Raw genomic sequence first — 22,531 nt, forward strand, 5'->3', positions numbered from 1 at the left:
AGTGCTAATGCTAATGCACTAGAACTTGGAGCAGGAGGATCAACCAAAGAAAGCTCCCCATCAGACACAATTTCCAACACAGGCACAGCATTCTCTGTATTTGAAGTTTCTTCCGGCGACAACCGCTGTCTTTTTGCACTTTTATTAATCCACGCTAACATTTTAGAAATGCTAATTTGTGACGTGACTTGCTTTCCTTCTCTCGGGGGCGTGCCTGCTCTGTTCTATCACTCTACATAGCCACCCACTGGGTGGGAGTTGCACTGCATAAACACAACACACGTGCATCTAGGTATGTAAATTGTAAAGCATTAAAACATGGTTTTACTAACAGTTTTCAGTATGTTGTTACTTCGGCATTATTATTATTATTATTTTGAAACGTGTATTACTATTAAATCACGGTCAAATAGGTTAATTTTGACATAGTCGTTTCCACCACAGTATTTACATGGAGAAGATAAGCCCCGCCCCCTCTCCAGCACGTTCTGTTTGAATGACAGGAGTAAACAGCTGACAGCCGCTGTGAAACTCCAGCGGTTAGAGCGATGAGAATGTCCGTTCCGCACCTCATGACGCATCTACTGAGTACCGGGCGGCTGTATATATATATATGGATGTATAATAAGAACGGCGGGAGAGTGTTGAGTACTGGCACGGTGCATGAGTACCGGAGTACCGCCAGCATGCCGGTACTGAGCAAGAAGTGCCGGTACTCCATGGGTCAGAACCAGAAGTGCCGATACTGCGTACCGGTGAGTACCGGCCCAATTCCAGCACTGTATATATATGGATGTATAATAAGAACGGCGGGAGAGTGTTGAGTACTGGCACGGTGCATGAGTACCGGAGTACCGCCAGCATGCCGGTACTGAGCAAGAAGTGCCGGTACTCCATGGGTCAGAACCAGAAGTGCCGGTACTGCGTACCGGTGAGTACCGGCCCAATTCCAGCACTGGTTTGAAGCTTGTAAAGGGAAGATGACAGCTCTCCCTCGCCACTCTGCTCTTCCACAGCGCAGCTTCCCCTCCCTCCGCTGACATTATGAATGTAAGCGGATATTTCGGGACAGAATTTATTTTACCGTAATTTGAAATGTACCGGTCATGTTTCAATAATAATAATAAGAATGGTGTAGCAGAGTTTCCGTTAGCAGGTAATCACCGGACTATGACCGGATATGCTGATGTTAAAACTCAGTTAATGGGGCTCATTTTTATATTGCTTCAGTTTATAATCGTTACAGATCGAAAAGTTCAGATTCATTTTTCAATAAATGATTCCACAAACAACAAACAACATAATTATTACATTCAAACAAACTACTTGTAGTAGATGAAGTACATTATTCAAAAGTTTAAATTAACTTTCAATAATAACACGGGAGAAACGAATGCTCTCTTTTCCCCTCCTCCCTCTCTCTCTCTCCTGACAGCCCGTCAGTTTCACAAGCAGCTCGCTAAACAGTGGGCGGGGCTTCAGGTGATTATGCAGAGCTGCATGTCTCCGTCAGACTCAGCAGCTGATCTGATCTCTCTCGGTCCGGTTATACTTCACTCGCGTTTATATCGATCAGATCCAGCTCTCCTGATCGGCCTTTATAGAGAGCACCGATCAAACTATTAATAGTGAATATCGGCCGATAGTGACCGGCGGCCGATCAATCAGCGGCTTTTATGTTGTAAAAAAAAAAAAAAAACTCAAAATAATATGTTATTAGTGATTCTCAAAATTACGGGCCAAATATTATTGCTGGCGGGCCAACAATTGCCCGCGGGCCGCCTGTTGCCGACCCATGCTATAGAGTATTGTGAGTTTCCCTGTAGCTGTTTCAGAGAGTTTATCTGCAATGTTTGAAAATGCTTGTAGCCCAGATTGTCATTTGTTATGAGTCCACAAACCCTTCAGCTTCATCATTCTAAAGGCATTTTATTACAGCAGGGTTTGTTGTGTATTTCCCATACTTTATTAGACTCTGGGCTGCAGTCTTGCTTGTTATGCTATTCGGCCACATCTTTGCAACCTTTCCATCAGTCATTTTGACTAAAAACTAATAAATTATGGAAAATAAGGTGCCATTTGAATTCAAATTGGATTTGAGAATAAGTGCATTACACAGCATACTGCATGCACAGATACAGATATTTGTTTTATAATGTTTAGTACATATTTTCATGTGCTTCTCTGTGTTTTCTTCCATATGCACATATATGTTGGTAAACAAAGTTAAACTGTTCAATAAGCTAACTGTATTGTATTTACGTCAGATGGTGTTTTTACATTTGATGGCTTTACAGTTCTTCAGTGCACTGCAGATGTGATCTCCTACACACAAACACACGCACGGAAAAAAGCTCCAACAGCTGGAGCCAAAATAATAACACACTCACAATTGTATCAACATCAAATAACTGATGCAACTGGTGCAACAGTTTTCAAATAATTTCAGTTATAATAGTCCATACATTTATAGCATTGCCATCACATTTTTTGATTTGCAGATGTATTTCATTAGGACATGAAGAGGAAGAACACCCACTTTCCTTCTATCTGTGATTGTGCACTCCATTTTGAAATTAAAGCTCCCATTTGAATTCTGGGTTTGTGTGTGAGAGCTTTCCTACCAGCGGTCTATTAACTGTTTTGCTATTATAGACGACACATGCAGCTTCTTAGATGACAGGATGGAGGTGTCTGGCCTTAAAAAAAAGAGGAAATTATGGCTTATTACTGGGAGCTTCAAAGAACAATACACATCAAGAGACTCCAAAAATAATGTCTTGTGACACAGTTCACTTGTCTTTAGCCCCATCTTCTTTGTTTCAGAAGTGCATGCTTGTTCTAAAGCCGGGAGGGAAAGGTGTCTTTTCACAGCAGGAAATTGCAGCACCTAGACAAATAATTAAATAAACTGCTACTGATCAACAACACGTAAACCTTCTCGAAGTAAAAGACAATTTGTACTCTGAGAGTAAACTTTCTATTAATTGCACCTGACTATTTGATCAAAATCACTACATTGTTCACTGTTATTGTTGCTTTATAATTGGTGTATAATTTACATTTCACCTAGGTTAACCTTAGAATTGTATTTTATCTTTAAGTCTAATGTAAAATATTAAAGTACTACTAAGAAGTATGAATAGTGGTTAAGCCAATTATGTTGATCCTAAAGCCAGAGTTTCCGATGTTGCGAAGGGGGCGCTCTTTGAACCTGGGTAAATCACCATGGTAACTGTAGCTGTTTGCTGTAATAATATTTTTTTATGCTGGATTGGCTGAAAAAGTGTTTATGGCAAAACACGATCAGACTGAAAAACAGGGGTGGGGTTCAACAGGTTAAGGCTTTAAATGAAAAAAGTATCTCGGTTATTTCCGATTACTTCCTCTCTTGTTAACATCACATTTTGGCAGATTGGTGGCTGTTTACCTCTAAACCTAGTTTGTTTGTTGTTCCACAAGCACACAAGCATCCAATCTGTGTGCTCCATAGTTTCTCCTCTTTGTTCTGTTTCTAAACCTCTCTGAACTGGACCATCTGTTGTCCTGGGACCTCTCTTTCTCTCCTGGCTGTCTGTGTTTCTTCAGATGTTTTTGATCCAAATCTTTTTCATCTAGTAGATTAAGCATCTCCTGTGCCCTGTACTACGAAGCCGGATTTTCGATTAGCGAGGTAACTTCAGGGTTAACTCTGGGTTTCCGGTCCTACGACGCTGGTTCACTTCTTACCGGGGTAGATCTCCATGGTAACTTATGCTCCGGAACAGTCCGCGACACTGAGTGCAGACATCGATGTGTCCCATTATCATTCATATTACAGTACATCATCAATCACATCATAATATCATATATTTCCTTATCTCAGTCAGCTTCTTGAGCCGTATCTGCTATCTGGACGTGCAACACTTACATTGTCACATACTGAATGCCAAAGTATTATTTTAAGCAACACGTTAAGTTGAAGAAACACTCAAATGCAATTAAAGTCAGATCCCCTCGTGTCTTAGACGGGGCAGTGATATCATAAACTGTTAATGAATGCATTCAAACACTTTTTCTTTTACCAGCTGTATTCACCTTGCATGTGCAACTATGTGGCTTTTATCCTGGTTAAGTCATGGATGTTTAAAGTTTAACTTCTTCATATTTGTCTAATATATTATAGTTTACTTTTCATTCATGAAGTATGACGCTGCGCTGTCACTATGTGTGTTGTTAGCATTCTGGCTCTGTTACAGTTTGGGGATGTTCTCAACTTTTATCCAAACAAAACATAATCCTGTCTTCTGATTCTGTAATCTGGTTTTTATATATCTCACTCACTGTAACTAGTCTTTCTTGTTAGATTTATTTCTGTTTGTGTGACACTTAAGTGGCCTTATTATGATGGAACAAATACCCAAAAGAATAATTATTGCAATTACATTTGATGTCATTTTAAAACAAAAACAACAGATAACCCTGCATTTTACCCTGGGGAACCCCACATCTGACAGGCATTGCCTTTTTTAAAAGATCCCACCTTAAACTATATATTGACAGACATTGATGTTGAAATACATTTGTATAGAGGGATACTAAACCACACATATTTCCCATTTATAATATTGTAAAAGACAATTCAAGAATGATTTTCCAAAACCAGACAAAAAATGACGACACTCACTTTGACATTCTTTGTTATTTAATGATTTTGCAGCCTAGCATCTTTACTTTTTCCTTGAGAGATCTGATTATTTCTATATAATTGTTCTGAAGAAAGAGACTGAACATAATTACACACCCAGTTGGTTATCATTGTGGATCATTTGGAACAAAATGTGTGCTAACATTCCTCACAACGTGATACATTTGTTTTTATCAGGGACTATAATCACAGCATTGTGGTATAAACACAGGCTGGCTTGGCAATCATTTGGGTTGGACCAAATCATTTATGTATATTTGCATAAGCACTGTCAGTATTGCAGTGCAGCCCGCAAGGCAGTGGGTTGTCTGCTTGCTTCAAATATCAAAATATGGATGACACCAAGAAGAAAAAAAAGGCATTCATGGGGCGCCAAGGTCACAAGAAAAGTCTATCCTGTGGCTTAGCCAGGTGCCCTCAACATTAGCTGCTCCTAATGAATGGTATGACCCTGGGTTTGATCTTTGTTGGTGTTAGACTCTTTGAATGTCCAGTTGCCTATTACAATAGCGACACTTAATTTAAATAATGGACAACGGTTCAGGTTTTAGCATTCAGCAATATGGGCTCTGATGGGGATTCCTAGTGAAAGACACTGAATCTGTTTAGGGGATGCACCCTGACCTCTATCTGACCTCAACTGAGGAGGACATTGTTATTATGATAATCATGTGCAGGTCACAGAGGAGCCATTTAAATAATGGAACATATTGAAGGCAGCAGGGAGAGAGCAGAGGTTGCTTTATAAAAGCTAGCACGCGCTGTCAGGACAGCAATGAGAACAGTCTCATGTACTGTAAGTGAGGAAGTAGAGCGGGCAAATACATGAGATTAGACAGCACAGGGCATCTGCAGGGTACACACAGAGACTGCTGCCCCAGAGCAATGCTCTGCATCCTTCTCTCGGCACTGAGGCTCTCCTCTAGCCTCCTTTTGTAACGTTTGTAATGAATTCAGCCGTGTTCTGGGCTCAATAGTAGATGTATTTAGTGTTGTATTTGTGTATTTCCCTCTATTAGTCACTTTTTTGTATCGATTCTCTAAAATGAAAATTCACATTCAATGTTAGAATTAGTGTGCAAACCTTTTTGAAAGTCAAAGATAATTTAATCAGTGCAGTGACATTCAGATGTATTGTAAGTTGCACGTACCTGACCCTATTAAAAAAATCACAGATAGCTAAGTGTCCGTCCTTCACCAGTAAAACGTGACCTGAACATTTTCGAGGTCCTTCAAATTCAAGATTTTCATATACCTCTGGACAAAGACACATCATTATGTAATGATGGAAAGGGCAAATTTCACAGTTACTGCGAAGCGATTCATGTTAAAAATGATAATAAATGTCGCTACGACATTCAGTTAAAGAGTTCCATATTAAGATAAAGGATGTGAAACAAAGCCGAAGGGCAGAGTGTGTTTCTAAACATCTACAATATAAAAAAAACCCTGAGGGATATATATGTTCTTCATTGAGGTCACCATGGAGAAATCCACTGCCTCAAAGACTTCAACCAAAACATGGCTTAAAATGTCATGTGTTCTTAAAAAAAAAAACATTTACATTAAAACAGTTTTTTCTGTTATTTTTCCTTATCTTAATGGTAAAGAAGATATGTAGAAAATCAATTATATCTCCCAAAGTCGCAACTTTATTTTAAAAATGTCCTCTTCTTTTTGACTGTACTTTGTTGTTCTGTTTTGTGGTTGAGCTAATACATAATAACACACTAACAACTAAAAAAGGTTGAACTAAAAGATTCTGTCTTTGGAATAAAACGTCCCTCGGTGGGATGAAGACTAAGAAGTTGAACAAAGGGTTTTTTAATTTTTCTATCTGCCACATACGCTGCCCGTATGAAGAGGAGGAACTACTGTATGATAGCAGCCAAAAGCAGTGTGTATTTTAGTGTCATTTATTTATGTTTTGAAAGTCAACAATTAAGGGCCTTAATTGAAGATAATTAGCGAAATGGGAGAACTGAAAGTGTTGTCAAAATCGTACCAGGACTTTATAGCTTTACAGGCCACCTTCTGTATGAAAACTTATTTTACCAAGAGTGGAGACATTGCTGCAGCTTGGAGTACCAATGGAGAACAAAAATGTATTTGGGAAAGTGGAGGATTACATAAACATGAATCTATTCAGTTATGAGTGAACGGCACTGCCAATAGTTTCCAAAATAGAATGTGTTTGTGTATTTCTGACGTACACAGAGATGATACGTACAGCTTTATTAAGTTGCTTTCATTTTAGCTTCACAGTATTGTGGCAAAAAGAAAGCAGGATCATATTAATGAACTATATACTTTGTGTGGTTGACACACAATTTACAATTTAAAATTTCATTTTGATGACACTGACAAATGATTAAATAAACAGACTTCAAATATCCAGGACGCAGGAATATCCAGGCTGTAATCACATTCCTCACATTGTATTTGATGTTGTAAGCTAAATGCAGATTGATGGCTGCAGAAGCTCAGTAAATATGTTAATCAGAATCTCTTGTCGCAATGACGCATTGTTTTACTGACTGTCACAAGGTCCTTCAAGTGTTTACAGTAATGGTGCATATTGATGCAATATGGCTGTTTTGTAACATATTGGCTAAGCAGAAGTTCTTATAATGGTATTCCTGTCTGAAAATGCAAGTCATAAGATTAGAATTGAAGAAAATTAACTGCCGTTTCAAAGTCATGCTTTTCTAGTCATTTCAAATGGATGTATATCACGGGTGCGCTGACTATGATTCCTTTGATAACACAGAAGCTCTTGTGTTGGGTTTCCGATATTCGGGTGATATGTCTGTCAAGGGGAGACAACTCCACATCTTTCCCCTTTTTTGTGGTTAATATGTGTTTGTTTGTTTTAAAGACCGAACACTTTGGGAGCACTAATTGCTGTTTTTAGATGCAAACCTGTTCCTGATATTTAACTACATGTCCTAACACTATCACTTTTTGTAGTGCTATGGAACATTTCCCCATATTGTTGTACTGTATCTCAAAAGTTATGAAATATAACCAAAAAGTGCAAATAACTGTAGCAACTGTATTTGCATACAAGAAAACTCTATAGTGTACCTTTTCTAGAATGTTCTGAAATCTCTTTTTGAGTATCATTCCTTTTGCAGCACCTCTTTCCTTACAAAAAGAAGGAAAAGCACATTTACCAGCACATTAATATGTGCATTACGGCATTGGTGCACTGGGGAAATATACCCATTGGAAATCACAATATGTTTTTCTCTAAAGGCCACAGAAACTACAGGATGCATTTAAAATTCTGCCAGTTCACTTAATGCTTTTCTTGAAGTCAGGGCTTTTTCAGGGCTGTAGTTTTATGGAAATATGGTAAATACCTTCTACTTCGTGTTGTACACATTTGGATTATCCCGAATATTCTAAAATGAACTTGGTCCATCGGGGTTTTAGAGATTAAGACAAAAATACTGCAGGAATACAGATTGTCCCAACACATTTGTGCTTTCTTCATAAACTATTACTGTGAACATTCACATGATTGCAGCTACATTTAAATGCTGTTTTCTCTCTGTGTTTCTGCATGTTTTGCAGGGCCCGTTCTTGGCCTTCGTCACTCACAGCTAATGGATGTCTTAACCCAGTATGCCTACAATGACAGTTTCAATGATAATGGAACATGGAGCTTCAACGAAACAGATCAAGAGCACAAGCACCCTTACAACTACTATGCCATGCTGCTTACTCTGCTCATCTTCGTCATCGTCTTCGGCAACGTGCTGGTATGCATTGCTGTGTCCAGAGAGAAGGCCCTTCAGACCACCACCAACTACCTGATCGTCAGCCTGGCAGTCGCCGACCTTCTGGTGGCCACGCTGGTTATGCCATGGGTCGTCTACTTGGAGGTAAGATACCAGATACACACACCCACACAACATTTACACAAGTATACTGTGTACATACTATACCAAAGACAAAGCAAAGTGGTGTGCAGACTTGTTGTATAATAAGCAGTTCTGGTTTCTATACTATCTCCTATATAACAGATGTGAATACTGTCAACAAAACAGAGAGGCTCCTTTGATACCAAGAAAGTTACCTTAAGACAGATTTCAGTTTGGAATATTGTGGTTATAAAATAACAAAGCAAATTATGCATACAGCATGGATTTATATATAAATCCAGTGCAAGTAAAAAAACTCCTGAAAAGGGTTTGAGCCAAGCAAGTCGCCTGCAGTTATCAGCAGGTCGAAGGCCCAAGGTGAAACAAGGGGGACAGCTCTTATGTTCACATCAGCATTGTAAATATCAGTCCTGCAGTGGTTAAAGGCCTTTATTGTTGCAACAATACGTGACAACATCAAAATGTCGGACCGGTCTATTCAGCTAGAGGTCAGACATTTATGAATAATTCTTCCTATTCTGGGATATATCAGTTTGCATTCGCTGCTGTGTGATATAATGCAGTTTTCAAAGCAGTTTAGACACATCAATGCTGCTAACCAGAGCAACCTCAAACAGAACAGAGTCTCGGGTGCAGCATAAATTCATCTCCAATCCACTAAATGTGGGCTATCTTTCAGAAAAGACTATCTCTTGGTCATTGCTCATTTCTTCTGTCTATCTTCTCGGCCCCGGGTTTATTTCTGACCGTCAGGCTTTAGGTCACGCTGTCTGATGTAGAGAAAGGCAATCTAAGACTAAAGGGACTCTAATCCTCCTGTGCCTCTCAGTGAGTCAGGATGATTATCACTCTGATCAAATTACACTGTATTAATCCATACAATGTCATGGTCACTCCATGTATGTTTGTTACAGCACAGTGGAAAGTGGAAATGTGTCTCTCTTTAACAGTAATCTTTCAGAGATATTATTACTTTTTTTTTTTTATTACCTTTTCATTGCTTTTATGTGTGTGATCATTAGGACCAATTATTAGCCTAAAGCTTGTTAATCCATAAAGTAAGAAACCTGCTGTGTTTGTTTTTTATCACTAACATTTACACTCTCTCTTTTGATGTGGGCCGACTAGTAGGGTGCCTACATTAAAGGGGACCTATCATGCAAAATGCACTTTGTGATGTCTTTTATACATAAATATGTGTCCCCGGTGCGTCGGGGAACTCACGCAGCGTCAGGAAATAAAACCCTCTCTCTTTTCCTCCGTACCCAAATCTTTTAAAAACTGGTGTACAACGAGCGGACACAGATTTCCATCCGCTGTGACGATTTCCATCCGCTGGGACGTCGGTGCCGGCGGACCCACAGAAAGTTGCTATCGGAAACAATGCCTGACGTGTTTTGGACGTAATCTCGTCTTTGTTTACATTAGCAAGCCTCGCTAACACTCAGAGCCAGGGGCGGACTGGCCATTGGGAATACCGGGAGTTTCCCCGGTGGGCCGGTGCTGTGTGTGGGCCGGAGGGCCAAAAAAAATTAAAAAGTCACGTTTGCCTCCACTTGCTGTTCAAATAAATGTTGAAAGAAAAAGTTAATCTGTTTACAGTTCTGTTTTATATGGGTGAAGAAGAAGAAGAAGAAGAAGAAGAAGAAGAAGAAGAAGAAGAAGAAGAAGAAGAAGAAGAAGAAGAAGAAGAAGAAGAAGAAGAAGAAGAAGAAGAAGAAGAAGAAGAAGAAGAAGAAGAAGAAGACGAAGAAGAAGAAGAAGCAGAAGAAGAAGAAGAAGAAGAAGAAGAAGAAGAAGAAGAAGAAGAAGAAGAAGAAGAAGAAGAAGAAGAAGAAGAAGTGGGAGGAATTAAACCCTCTTTAATGGTCACACATGCAGAGCACACAGCACACACAGTGAAATGTGTTCTCTGCTTTTAACCCATCCTAGTACCAGGGGTCTAGTACTAGGAGCAGTGGGCAGCTATTGTACAGCGCCCGCGGAGCAATGGGAGTGAGGGGGGAAGGGGGATGTATGGTGCCTTGCTCAAGGGCACCACGGCAGGAGGTGAACTGGAACCTCTCCAAGTAGAAGTCCACACTCCAAATAGGTCTGGTCGGGGACTTGAACCGGCGACCCTACGGCTCACAGTCCAAGCCCCTACCGACTGCCATTGATTTAGTCCCTAATTTTGCTCTCAAAATGGACCAGATTGATGCATTTCACTTCAACATTTAAAAACAAATCTTCCCGGGGGAACTTGCCCCCGGACCCCCCTAGAGGAGGTGAGGTTCACCACCTGCCCACACCCCCTGTTAAATTGTCTCACCCACATTGAGGATGCTTCCTACGCCCATGTTTTATTCCATGTGTCAAGTCAGGCAAATTGGGTCAAAATGTTATTGCATCAATGATCTGTTAACATTAAAATCACTAAATATATGCCGTAACTATTTTGCTCTAGGCAACTCAAGGGGTCAGGTAATGTGATTACTATATGAATAATTGTCCAAAATAACATAAAATGCATAGGGTTTTTTGTTAAGTAACATACTTTCGTCGCCGGCCGGCCAATACATGCCGAGCATTAAGTGGGCCTGTCTGTCAATTAATCCCCGGGCCACTTTTTCCCCCCAGTCCGCCCCTGCTCAGAGCTAACCTGTACTGTAGAGCACATGTGTTTAAAAAGCAAGAAATAAAAAAAAAACTCACCTTGTGATAAACCTGCAAGAGAAAAAGCATTTGAGCTCTATACTATTTCAGAAATAATCCTTGACGTGGTTTAAACAGGATGGCGTTTTATCACAACCGAATTTAACTTTATCTCCGGTAGAATTCTGATCAGGCATTAGCTCCGCGTCCTCTTCTTCTTTTTTTTCAAGCTAAGGACCCAAGATCCGCGTTTCTCTAACAGGGCTTCAAAAGAGGGGTTTGAGCAGTAAGAGGCATGGCTACAATGGGTGATCTGTTTGGTATTTTGAAAAAAAAATGTATATACTGTAGGTATATGGCCCTACAATATATTTTTCAAATATAGCATGATAGGTCCACTTTAAAGTATTTCGTTAACAATCAAGTGGAATTGCAATGTCTCAGTGCAGCATTGTATCAAAGCTCCAAAATTCTACCATAAAACCTTTTTAATTAAATATTATAGCAAAATAAAGCGTGTCCATGAAAGTGTTTTAATGGCATTGGGTGGAGTTTCAATTTGAGTGAGCCTTGGAATTCCTCTGACACAGCATGTTTTCAGACACTAATTTAAAACTTCTACATCCTGTAACTTTATATTGCTGATTTGTGATCTGTTTGTGTTTCGTGGAAACCCAATGTTTTTTTCTTTCTTTCTTCATAACCAGGGCAGGGCAAGCATCAGAAATTGTGGATTAAAGAAGTGGTTCAGGGATTTAGTTCATAAGGCATCACGAGTCAGAAAAAAATCAAAGTAACAGAGACTGCAATATGTTGAAATGTAATCCAGCTCAAGAATCCTACATTTACCACAATGGAAATCAAAATGATCATTTACTTTGACCCTTTGTAAAAGCTCACGTCATTCAAACTCCATTGTACAACATTTTAGGTTCAGGTTTATTTTCTCAGACTTTAGAGAGTGGCCTATATAGCCTAAATTGACATTAGTCAACCCCTTTTGACAGGCTGAGCTGCTCATAATGACAGTTCACTGTTAATTATGTGTACAAATTGTGCAGAGCTCAAGACAGCATGTGCTTGAATATAAAAAAAATTAACCTCTGACAGAGTTCATAATGTATATTCTTCTTCCATCAGAGTGATGTGCATCTTCAAATAATAACAAACAAACAATTTAGTGTTCAGCGTGGGATACAAATGTGTCTATGGTTTGTCTACCTACTACAAATAACACACCAATTCTAACTGCATACAGAAAAACTGTTTTCTTTTATATCCATGTGCAGATATTTCACTTCCTTAATCTTAGCCTCGTTGACTTTGGCAATGACTTAGTTTCATCTTGTTAATAATGTATCATAATGAACTTTAGTTAGAGCTTAGTCACACAGTGTGGAAAAGGGCATTTAACTCGCCCTTTATTATCAAAAGCTGATTTAGCATTCATTATTGCAGCTTTTGCTTTCTGCCAAGTGGGAGAAGAGAGAGCATATTGAAGGAACATAAGCCGGGCTAAAAAACTGAATTATTACAAATAATTACGAGTCTTTTAAACATCAGACAGTAAATCCAGTTTAAGTGCAGTTTACAACTAGAGAATGCAATTCCTGAAGAAATTGCTAGTGGGAATGCTTTATGCTGAAAAGCTGACGCTAAACTGCTATGCTGAAATGTAATGTGTAAGAAGAAAGTGAAGAATTTAGATTAAAATGAAATGTGTAAGAAGAAAGTGAATAATTTAGATTGAAATGTGCAAGAAGAAAGTGAACAATTTAGATTGAAATGATACATGAACACTGGGGGCTTGAATGTGTATAAGAGAAGAAAAGAAAGTAAAAAGGCTTGGAAAAGCAGCAGAATATTTGAACTGCAAACTTCTGAACTAACTTGATGGCGAATGATCTGTCGCCATGGCAACGACATTTGATGACACCCCATAATACGCTTAGATGCGTTGATTGCTGCATCGTTACCAAACCTGTGAAGTTTTGGGGCGTTTGGAGCATTTTCACTGAAGTTATGAGAAAACCGTGTTTCATGACGAGCATTGTGTTGCCATGGCAACGGCATTTGAAGAAATCTCAAAACTGTCCCGTAGATGTCTTCACGGCTGGACTGTTAGCACAGTGTGAAGTTTGAGCACTTTTAAAATATTTTCATAGGAGTTAGCGACATCATGTTTTATGGCGAGGGATGCGTTTCCATGGAAACGGCATATGGTGAGATCTCAGATTTGGCGTAGAGCTGTTGAGGTATGGACCGGTGATATACAAGTGAAGATTGGGGGACGATTGGACCGTGTCGATTGGACTTACAGCGGCATCCTGTTTCATGGCCATGGCAACGGTATTTTGATGACACCCCATAATATGCATTGTTACCTGTGAAGTTTTGGGCTGTTTGGAGTATTTTCACTGAAGTTATGAGAAAACCGTGTTTTATTACATTACTCTCTCTTCTCTCTCTCTTCTCTCCCTCTTCGGCATATGATGATGACACCCCATAATTGACGTATAGCTGTTGAGGGCAGGACCATTAAGCTTTATCTGAAGTCTGCTGCTCTGACATGTCAGTTGGAGTGATGACATCATTGTGTTCCATGACACAGGTGTTTATATTTGAGCTAACGAGGTGTGCAGAGATCAAAGGTTTCTATTGTTCTGAATGAGAGATAAACCTCTTACATGTGAACGTTTTGTGGAAGAAACGTAACAGATATCTGTGAAATTTCAAAACGTGAAGCATGTCAAGGAAGTTGAATATCTGAAGTGTAATTTTTGTGTAGTTTCGGGTTAATAATGTGGCCTTTTAGGCAGTTTAACTAAAGGTGTGCGGCTGCTGAAATATAAATATCTGCCTTAAATTACAATGGGCTTTAATGGAGGAATGTTGAACGTTTTTGTCACTTCATGCCCTCAAGAGGCAGTTTGTTTAATTATTTGTCATTTTCAAGCTACGAGATGTTTTCCTACGTTTTTCATTTAAAATGATGTCTCAGGAATGTAGGGTTTGGGAATTATGGCAGTTTAAAAAAAATATATGAAGGCAAATTTCAAGATGTTTTACCCTGTGACATCACGCACTCTAGTTAATGTTAAAATCTGAAGAAAACCTCTTTAACAAGGTCTGAACAATGTTTAATATCTCTAAAAGTAAGAATCAGATTTAAAAGTTGTTTTACACGAATAATGTCAGAAAGATGTGTAACATTTAAAGTTGGAATGAGGTTTCTGAGTGAAAGTATGAATGAACAGTTAGCAGTTGAAGTTGCATGAAGATGTCCTCCATTGACTTCAATGTTAAGAATTTGATGAATTATGGAATGTATCTCTGGAATTATGAAAGTTATGAATGATAAACGTAATAGTTAACAGCATTCCCACTAAATGATTGTATTAAAACATGAGTAGTGTACACCCAAATGGTAATCTGAGATGTGGATATGATTAACATGATATTATTTCAATCAGGAGAGACGTGATGTATGGAATACATATTTATTATCGGTCACATTATATAAATGAAACATAATGATGACAGTTTATCACAAGTGAATGAAATGGTGTTTTGGCGATTAGGCCCAGGTTTTGTAGGATATCAATCGGGAAGGGAAGAACCGTTTCCGATGAACCCCCAAAAGAATGAAGTATGAAGTACTGAACGTGAAGAATCTTACCTTGTGGGATGCAGTGGAAATCTATGGATGGAAATGAGGTTAATACATGTGAGAATTTAAACATCTGATGCCTCCCGGGCATCCTTCCTGGACATACAGGGCTTCCCGGACGTACGGGGCATCCCGGACGGGGCATCCCGGACGGGGCATCCTGGACGTACAGGGCATCCTGGACATACAGGGCGTCCCGGACGTACGGGGCATCCCGGACGCACCGAGCGACCCGACGTGCGGGGTGCCCGGAACGTGCAGGGCTTCCCGAACGTGCGGGGCAACCTAACTTTAGCAGGGACACATTATACGGACCGGAGGTTAACGACCCGGACATACGGGGCTTCCCGGACGTACGGGGCATCCCGGACGTACAGGGCGTCCCGGACGTACAGGGCATCCCGGACATACAGGGCATCCCGGACATACAGGGCATCCCGGACATACAGGGCATCCCGGACATACAGGGCATCCCGGACATACAGGGCATCCCGGACATACAGGGCGTCCCGGACGTACGGGGCATCCCGGGCGAACGAGGCATCCCGGACGCACCGGGCGACCCGACGTGCGGGGCGCCCGGAACGTGCAGGGCTTCCCGAACGTGCGGGGCGCCCGGAACGTGCAGGGCTTCCCGAACGTGCGGGGCGCCCGGAACGTGCAGGGCTTCCCGAACGTGCGGGGCGCCCGGAACGTGCAGGGCTTCCCGAACGTGCGGGGCGCCCGGAACGTGCAGGGCTTCCCGAACGTGCGGGGATAGATATTGGACTGTCGTTGAGTTAAAGGAAAATTCCCTGAGATAAGGAATAATGGTGAGAGAGGATTAGAGGTAGGTCTAAGCTGTAGGAATTTGATCATGGATTTATAAGGGCAGAACTGGGAGTTATTGCGGGCGGCGATGACGGAGCAGGCGCCGCCGCATTTGGAGTGCTTAAGATATAAGCTAAAATGGCTGGCGTGAAAGGATATGTCAGAAAAGCTGACGTCTCGATTGACTTCTTCTTTTCTGAGGGAGGCTAGTGTTAGATCCAGCGAGTGTGATAATAAATGTGTAGCAATAGTGGAAATCTGAGTGTGCCGCTATGCGTATGATCTCATGCAGATGTCCCCCCCCCAAAACGGAGGATGTGCGGTGCACGTCCTTAAGTCGGGGAAAACGCGGTCGTCGTGAGGCCGGCGGATGCCACGTCCAGGAAATGGGAGATGATGGTGTGCCGAAGAATATCCGCATGCAAAGTACGGTTGCCCGATGAGGAAGAGCAACTGTCGTTGAAGACGTTTATGTGGATGCACGCAGTTTGGTTAGAGGAACGTTAATACCATGAGCTTGATGTGATGCCTAGGAACTCCAGGTGTGTGACTGGGCCTATAGTTCCTCATGATTAGGAACGCTGTGCTCCTGGAGGATTCTCTTCTTTCTTCTTCTCTTTTCCCAGTTGAGCGGAGTTATAGGTTAGTAATGTTGTATTTGAACACTAGATGCGTAAAGGCAACGCATGAGGAGATCTCCCTGAGCAGTGGGTGATTTGAACTGGGGAGAGACAGCTATTAATATTATTTACCCGAATAGCCGGTGCACACGTAGTTTCTCCTTACTTGACTGCCGCTTAAGGCTGAAAGAGTTCCGCTGAACGATGATGGGAACTTTAAAGCGCGTCGTTAATATCTGCTTTGAAGAGCCAGCCTTGGCCTGCACACTATTAAGATTACATTATCTCCGTGCGTAGAAAGGGGGGAACATTGACCTTTGTCATCGAGATTGCCCTGAGCCTTTAACAAATCGTATTAAGTCATCTGTCGACAGACTGTAAACAGAATAGCTGGAATTTTAACAAACGAAATAACTCTGTTACCTCTAATCATTAACCCATGTTTGTATAATGTAGTTAACTCTGTGTGTTGCTGCTAGCATACATAACACCTGACGTGGAAACGTTACTCGTGGATGGGGCTACAGAGCTGCTAGAAAGACGGTCGAACCCGGTACATTCCTCCGTCTGAATGTGGAGCACTTTTGCTAAATATTTAGACAAATTGCTCGTGTTACCGCCCTTACATGCTAAACTCTTATTGCACTTTTGGCAACGAGCATTCTTCACATCGAGACGGGTAAAGTTTAACCACACCTCGGAGCGCGTTCTCTCCGCCATCTCCGCAGTGTGCTCCGCTGCATGTAGCAGCTCCGTGTGTGTAAACTGCCCCGCCCCCTCGCACACAGACGGGGGAGAGAGATCTCGTCTGATCGGAAATACATCATAGACGCATTTTTTTGTCTTTTGCATATTAGAAACGAGTTGGCGACACTAAGACTGCGATATAATGTTTTTTAGCAATAATACATGACATATATTTTATAAATGTCTCCGGTACCGATAAAAGACCAATACGTTGGAACTTAACGGCGCGTAAAACACACGTGATGACGTCACCAATGAATCGACGACTGAATTAGTTGGCAACTAATTTGGTAATCGATTAAGTCGATCAGTTGTTGCACCCCTACTGCCGAGGATATGTTGTTGTCGCAGATCCAGCCGTTGGTGCAACGAGAAACGGAATATTTCTTAGTGGAGAAGAAAAAGAGAAAAATACGATCATTCAGTCAATAATCATTCAATTAATATTGGGAGTGAATTCCTAATTTATTTAGTATCTGGTCGTGTCATAAACAGGATAATGTGCAGCGACTTGGTCATTGAGGAAAAGAAGCCCTATGAAACGCCATTTATTTCAGGTAACACTGTGTTGAAGCTTGAAACTGCGTTAGTTACTGAGCATTGTAATGGGTAGTAATTACCCGAACTGCATTAGTAATGCAAGTAATACGTTACTGAACTCCATACTGCAGTGGTTCTCAAAGTGGGCAGAGGCATGCCAGGGGGGGCGCGAGAGACCAGGAGGAAAAATGGTTATATAAAAAAAAAAAAAAATAAAAATAAAAAAATCATAATTTGAAAAATTATTGATTCAAAAATAATATGATGCAGTACAGTACTATTACGTCTGGGTCTCTGTGTTTCATTAAAGCTCGACTGTGTGTGTGTGTGTGTGTGTGTGTGTGTGTGTGTGTGTGTGTGTGTGTGTGTGTGTGTGTGTGTGTGTGTGTGTGTGTGTGTGTGTGTGTGTGTGTAACGAGCCATTTTGTGTGCGCGAGCGAGAGAGAGCTAACGGATATAAGGAGTTTTTTTCAACAACAAAGTGGAGCAGAGTCCTCTCCTGTCAGACTGAGAGACTCAGTGAGATAAAGGACTCTCAGTGTTATCTCAGTGGGTCTTAAACGTTTTGGTCACCATTAATGTAAACAATTATTTCCGAGGCACACGTTTAAATGATCATTATGGTTATACAAAAATAAGAGAATAAATGAGAAACAGGTATGAAATACTATATGACAGTAAAAAAAGAATAAAGTTTAAAAGGGTGATTTGTAAAATATCCATAAATAAAAAGTAAATCTGTTAACAGGTCTGTTTCAAATGGGTGTTGAGAGATGTATCCATAGATCTCGTCATTTTGCTCTCAAAGTGCACCAGATTGATGCTTTTAACTTAAATATTTAAAAATAAATATTCCCGGGGGAACTTGCCCCCGGAAACCCCTATGCGAGGTCCACGCACCACCTATAAAAATAGCACTTTACCCCTGCTTACACCTATATGCCGTGAGCTGATTATCGAGCCTTCATTGTAACAGTCGCGGGTACACTGTGTATTTGCGTGGGGAGTGTTGCAGTAGAAAATTCCACTGTAGCGCCCGGTACGTTAATGGGAAACCCTAAATGTTTGAGCACCCTCTATGAAACGTCAAGCTACCCCACAGCACCCCCAAAATAAATATCTGGCGCCGCCACTGAGCCTGACTATTTGTGTTGGGGGGGCCCGACTTTTTTTTTTCTCCAAAGGGGGGGCCTGACAGAAAAAGTTTGAGAACCACTGCCATACTGTAACACGTTACAACCAACACTGCCTGCTGGGACTCACCTTAACCCTGAACTAAAGGTAGCAATGCATAGTGTTGAACTTCCTGTCGGCTCCCAGACCGTAGTCGAGGAAACGGGGGGGTTGACTCTCTGTCGTCTCCCAGGGCAGAAGCAACACGCTTCGGGTTCAATAACCCATTTTATCGGAAAGACTGGAGAGAGGCGAGCTCTTCTTGGGAGGTCGTTGCATTTATTTAGCTCTTCTGTTTCGCAAGATCACAGACCTTCCTTTTTCTGCTGCCTCGTTATTTCTAGAAAACATGTATCCCGCTCGGTCTACCATACCATGCCCGCGCACACATGCACGCGCCACACCCTCTCTTAAATGGGTAGCGATCTCACTCTGCATGACCCAAATGTCATAACAATATACGAAACATATTGTGAATTTGTTGCAACTGCCTCTTGCCAGCGCTACCCTGACGCCTGTTTTAGAGGTGAGGCGCAGGAGGAAGTAGCTTCAATGGGATGTAGCTTACGCCCTGCCTGCCTGCAGGAGGGGTTGTGGTTGAAGCCAGAATGGGTAAAGCTTCGCATGCGATGAGGACCCGTTCCGCGTGAAGCCGGAAGCGCCGCATTTGAGCGGCCCTGATGCCAGTGATGTCTTGAGAGACTGAAGGCGTGCGTCAATTGTTTGCGTGAAGTAGTCCATTTCCATTAGCCGGAGGAACTTCCGTGGAGCCCGATTTCCTTGTCTTTTCCTCCCGCGTCCGGGTTTGCGGGGCGGCCGGCTGGAACCGCTAGCCGACTGGGGGACGCCGCCTGCAGCTTAATCCGCAAGACTGCGGAGCTGATGAATAATGCCTGGAGCTGGGACGAAGCCCTGCTGCTGCTTGCGCGTTGACACCTGGAAGACAGCTGATAGGAAAGGGGAGAGCATATATAGAGGGATTAACAGGTGCGATAATTAGGCTTGTAAATGGAGGGGAGTGATAGGTTAGCTGAGGAGTGGCGCTCCCTGTCATTTAGTGCAGGGAGCGAGTATTGCCATGACGTGCAATACGGAGTGATAGGTCTTCCTGTCTGAACTTGCGCTAAGCTTCATTAGTTATTCTTGCCAGTAAGGATGTCCATTCGACATTGTAATACAGAGATAAATAATTAGTTGTATGTATCATTTGAAATGTGCTATATGCAAATGATGTATGCGATATTGATTGATTGAATTGATTGAAAAGTTTATTAACAGCTTGTATATTGGGTACAGTACAGTACAGTACAGCTCAAAACATACAATTGTTAAGGGGATGCAGACCAGAGAAAGACTTTCGTCTTGTTTACATCAGGGTCCCCCATTTCCAATTCATCATGTCATTTAAGACATATAAGACATATTTGACATACAGATGGCTTATTTACAATTTACATACAGGTGGTTTTTTTACATACAGATTGCTTGTTTACAATTTTCATTTTAGATTTCGTTCTAATACATCCTAACCGGACATTTAAGACATACCAAGTCTACAGATATACAGTTAGTAACAGAGTCTAAAATGCGAGTATATACATAGATGGGGGGGGGGGGGGAAGCTGTCCATTGAACGACAGGTTGAGATTTGTACCATTACCGGGGCCAGTTTTGCAATGCCCTCCCCCGAAGGTGCTCTTTAAGAGAGGTTTTGAAGGTAAGTATAGTTTTACTTTCCTTTACAGTTGTGGGAAGAGCGTTCCACCTTGATGTGGCATAATTGCGAAACGTGTATTCCCCCTTTTTTGTGCCAAATCTGGGTTTCACATGATTTGTGGAGCTCCCTCTGGTGTTAGGATCATGGTATTCCTTGACCTTTGGGAAGAATTTTGACATGTACATGGGTACCATAGAGGTGTAGTGGATCTTGTAGACCAGTCCCATTGCAAGTAGCTGTACTCTGTCGTCTACTCTAAGCCATCCTAGGTTGTCAAAGTGGGCAGAGGTGAGGTGGGTTCTAGATGAAAGGTCAAGCAGTAGTCTGACCAGTTTATTTTGCGATGTTTGAAGTTTTATTTTTAGCGCCTTGGACGTGCTATGGTACCATGACGTGCAAGCATAGTCATAGTACCCTTGAATGAGTGCTCCTGCCAGAGTTTTCAGGGTGTTTTTGTTTACCAGAGAGGAGATCCGGTATAGGAATCTAGTTCTTTGATTGACTTTTTTTATTACATTGGATGCCATTTTGTCACAGGAGAGGTTTGCCTCAAGAATAGATCCTAGGTATGTAATTTCCTTCTTACTTGTGACAATAATGTCACCCACTGCAACTGAGAAGTCGTCGGATTTGCTGAGATTATGTTTCGAACCGAAGAGAATGGACTCTGTTTTACCCAGGTGTAATGATAATTTATTATCGGCGAGCCAGGTGCAGATTCTGCCGAGCTCGGAGCTGAGGGTTTTTTCAACCTGCAACCTGTTCCTGTCAGAGACCAGCAGGGCTGAGTCGTCCGCGAACAGGAACAAGTTGCAGTCACATGCTGATGACATGTCATTTACATAAATTAGGAACAGTAACTAATATGCTTCCTTGTGGAACACCACAGCTCACTGGGAGGGGGGGGGACAGAGTACCGTTTACCTCCACCATCTGTTCTCTCCCCTCCAGGTAGGATTGCATCCAGCTCACCGATAGTTTATCAAAACCAATTGCTTTTAGCTTGTCAATCAGAATGGGGTGATTGACAGTGTCGAAAGCCTTTTGTAGGTCCAGCATCACCATGCCGCAGTACTTGCCCTCGTCCACCTCTTGTTTGATGTGGTCGCTCAAATAAAGAAGGCATGTGTCAGTGGAGTGGGATGTTCTAAAGCCAGATTGAAATTCATAGATTAGTTTATTTTCCGCAAGGTACTTTTCGACCTGTTCATATACTATTTTTTCCATGACTTTCGAGATGGAGGTAAGTATAGAAACAGGGCGGTAGTTGCCTGGGTCCAATTTGCTGCCCTTTTTGTGCAGGGGGGTTACTCTTGCAATTTTGAAGTCTTTGGGTACTTTTCCCTGTTTTATGGAGAGGTTAATTATGTGAGCTATGACTGGTGAGATGGCGGTTGCTGTGTCTCTGAGGAATTTGGAGGGGATATTGTCGTGGCCAGTGGCCTTGTTAGGTTGGAGGGCGCTCAGTTTAATGAGTACCTCTGCTGTTGTTACCCTTGCTAGACTGAAATCATCTTTGCGTACCCCTAGGTTTTTGTAGTAGGTCATGATGTGATCTACTCCAAAAAGCCCTGAGTGGGAGGGTAATTTATTTACAAGAGTTGTGGCTATGTTTGTGAAAAAAATGTTCAAGTACTTGGCCACTTCCAGTTTGTCTGTGATGAGCCTGTTATCTGTCTTTATGTTTAAGTTAGAAAATCTCGTTTTGAGTTTTTTACTGCAGCCAAGCTGGTTATTGAGTAATTTCCAAAGTTCACTGGGTTTATTTTTGTTTTCCTCAGTTTTGACATTGATGAAATTCTTTTTGGCAGTTTTGATCATGGAGCTTACGTCATTTCTTAGTCTGTTTCTTTCAATTTTGAGTTCAGTCACGTGGGCCTGGAGTTCACTGCTCGTGCTTTTGGAAAGCATTGACTGACTTTTATGAAACTCAGAGCATTTTTTGTCTCTGGTTTTCATGGCGGTCAGTATGCCGGAGTGCATCCACGGCTCAGCGCGATTTTTTACCCTGGTTGTTCTTAGGGGGGCCAAATCATTGAGTAT

General features: G+C 41.6%; 1 protein-coding gene across 1 annotated transcript in view; it reads left to right on the top strand.

Annotated features, from left to right (window-relative positions):
* Positions 1-22,531, top strand: part of drd2a (dopamine receptor D2a) — an 87,686-nt gene that overhangs the window by 18,503 nt on the left and 46,652 nt on the right. The window contains exon 2 of the mRNA XM_034225623.1: positions 8,267-8,577. Coding sequence (XP_034081514.1) covers positions 8,299-8,577 — 279 coding nt within the window. The 5' untranslated portion in view covers positions 8,267-8,298. The remainder of the gene's footprint in view (positions 1-8,266; positions 8,578-22,531) is intronic.

Source organism: Gymnodraco acuticeps, unplaced genomic scaffold (genome assembly GCF_902827175.1).
Source record: "Gymnodraco acuticeps unplaced genomic scaffold, fGymAcu1.1, whole genome shotgun sequence".
NCBI classification, from domain to species: domain Eukaryota; kingdom Metazoa; phylum Chordata; class Actinopteri; order Perciformes; family Bathydraconidae; genus Gymnodraco; species Gymnodraco acuticeps.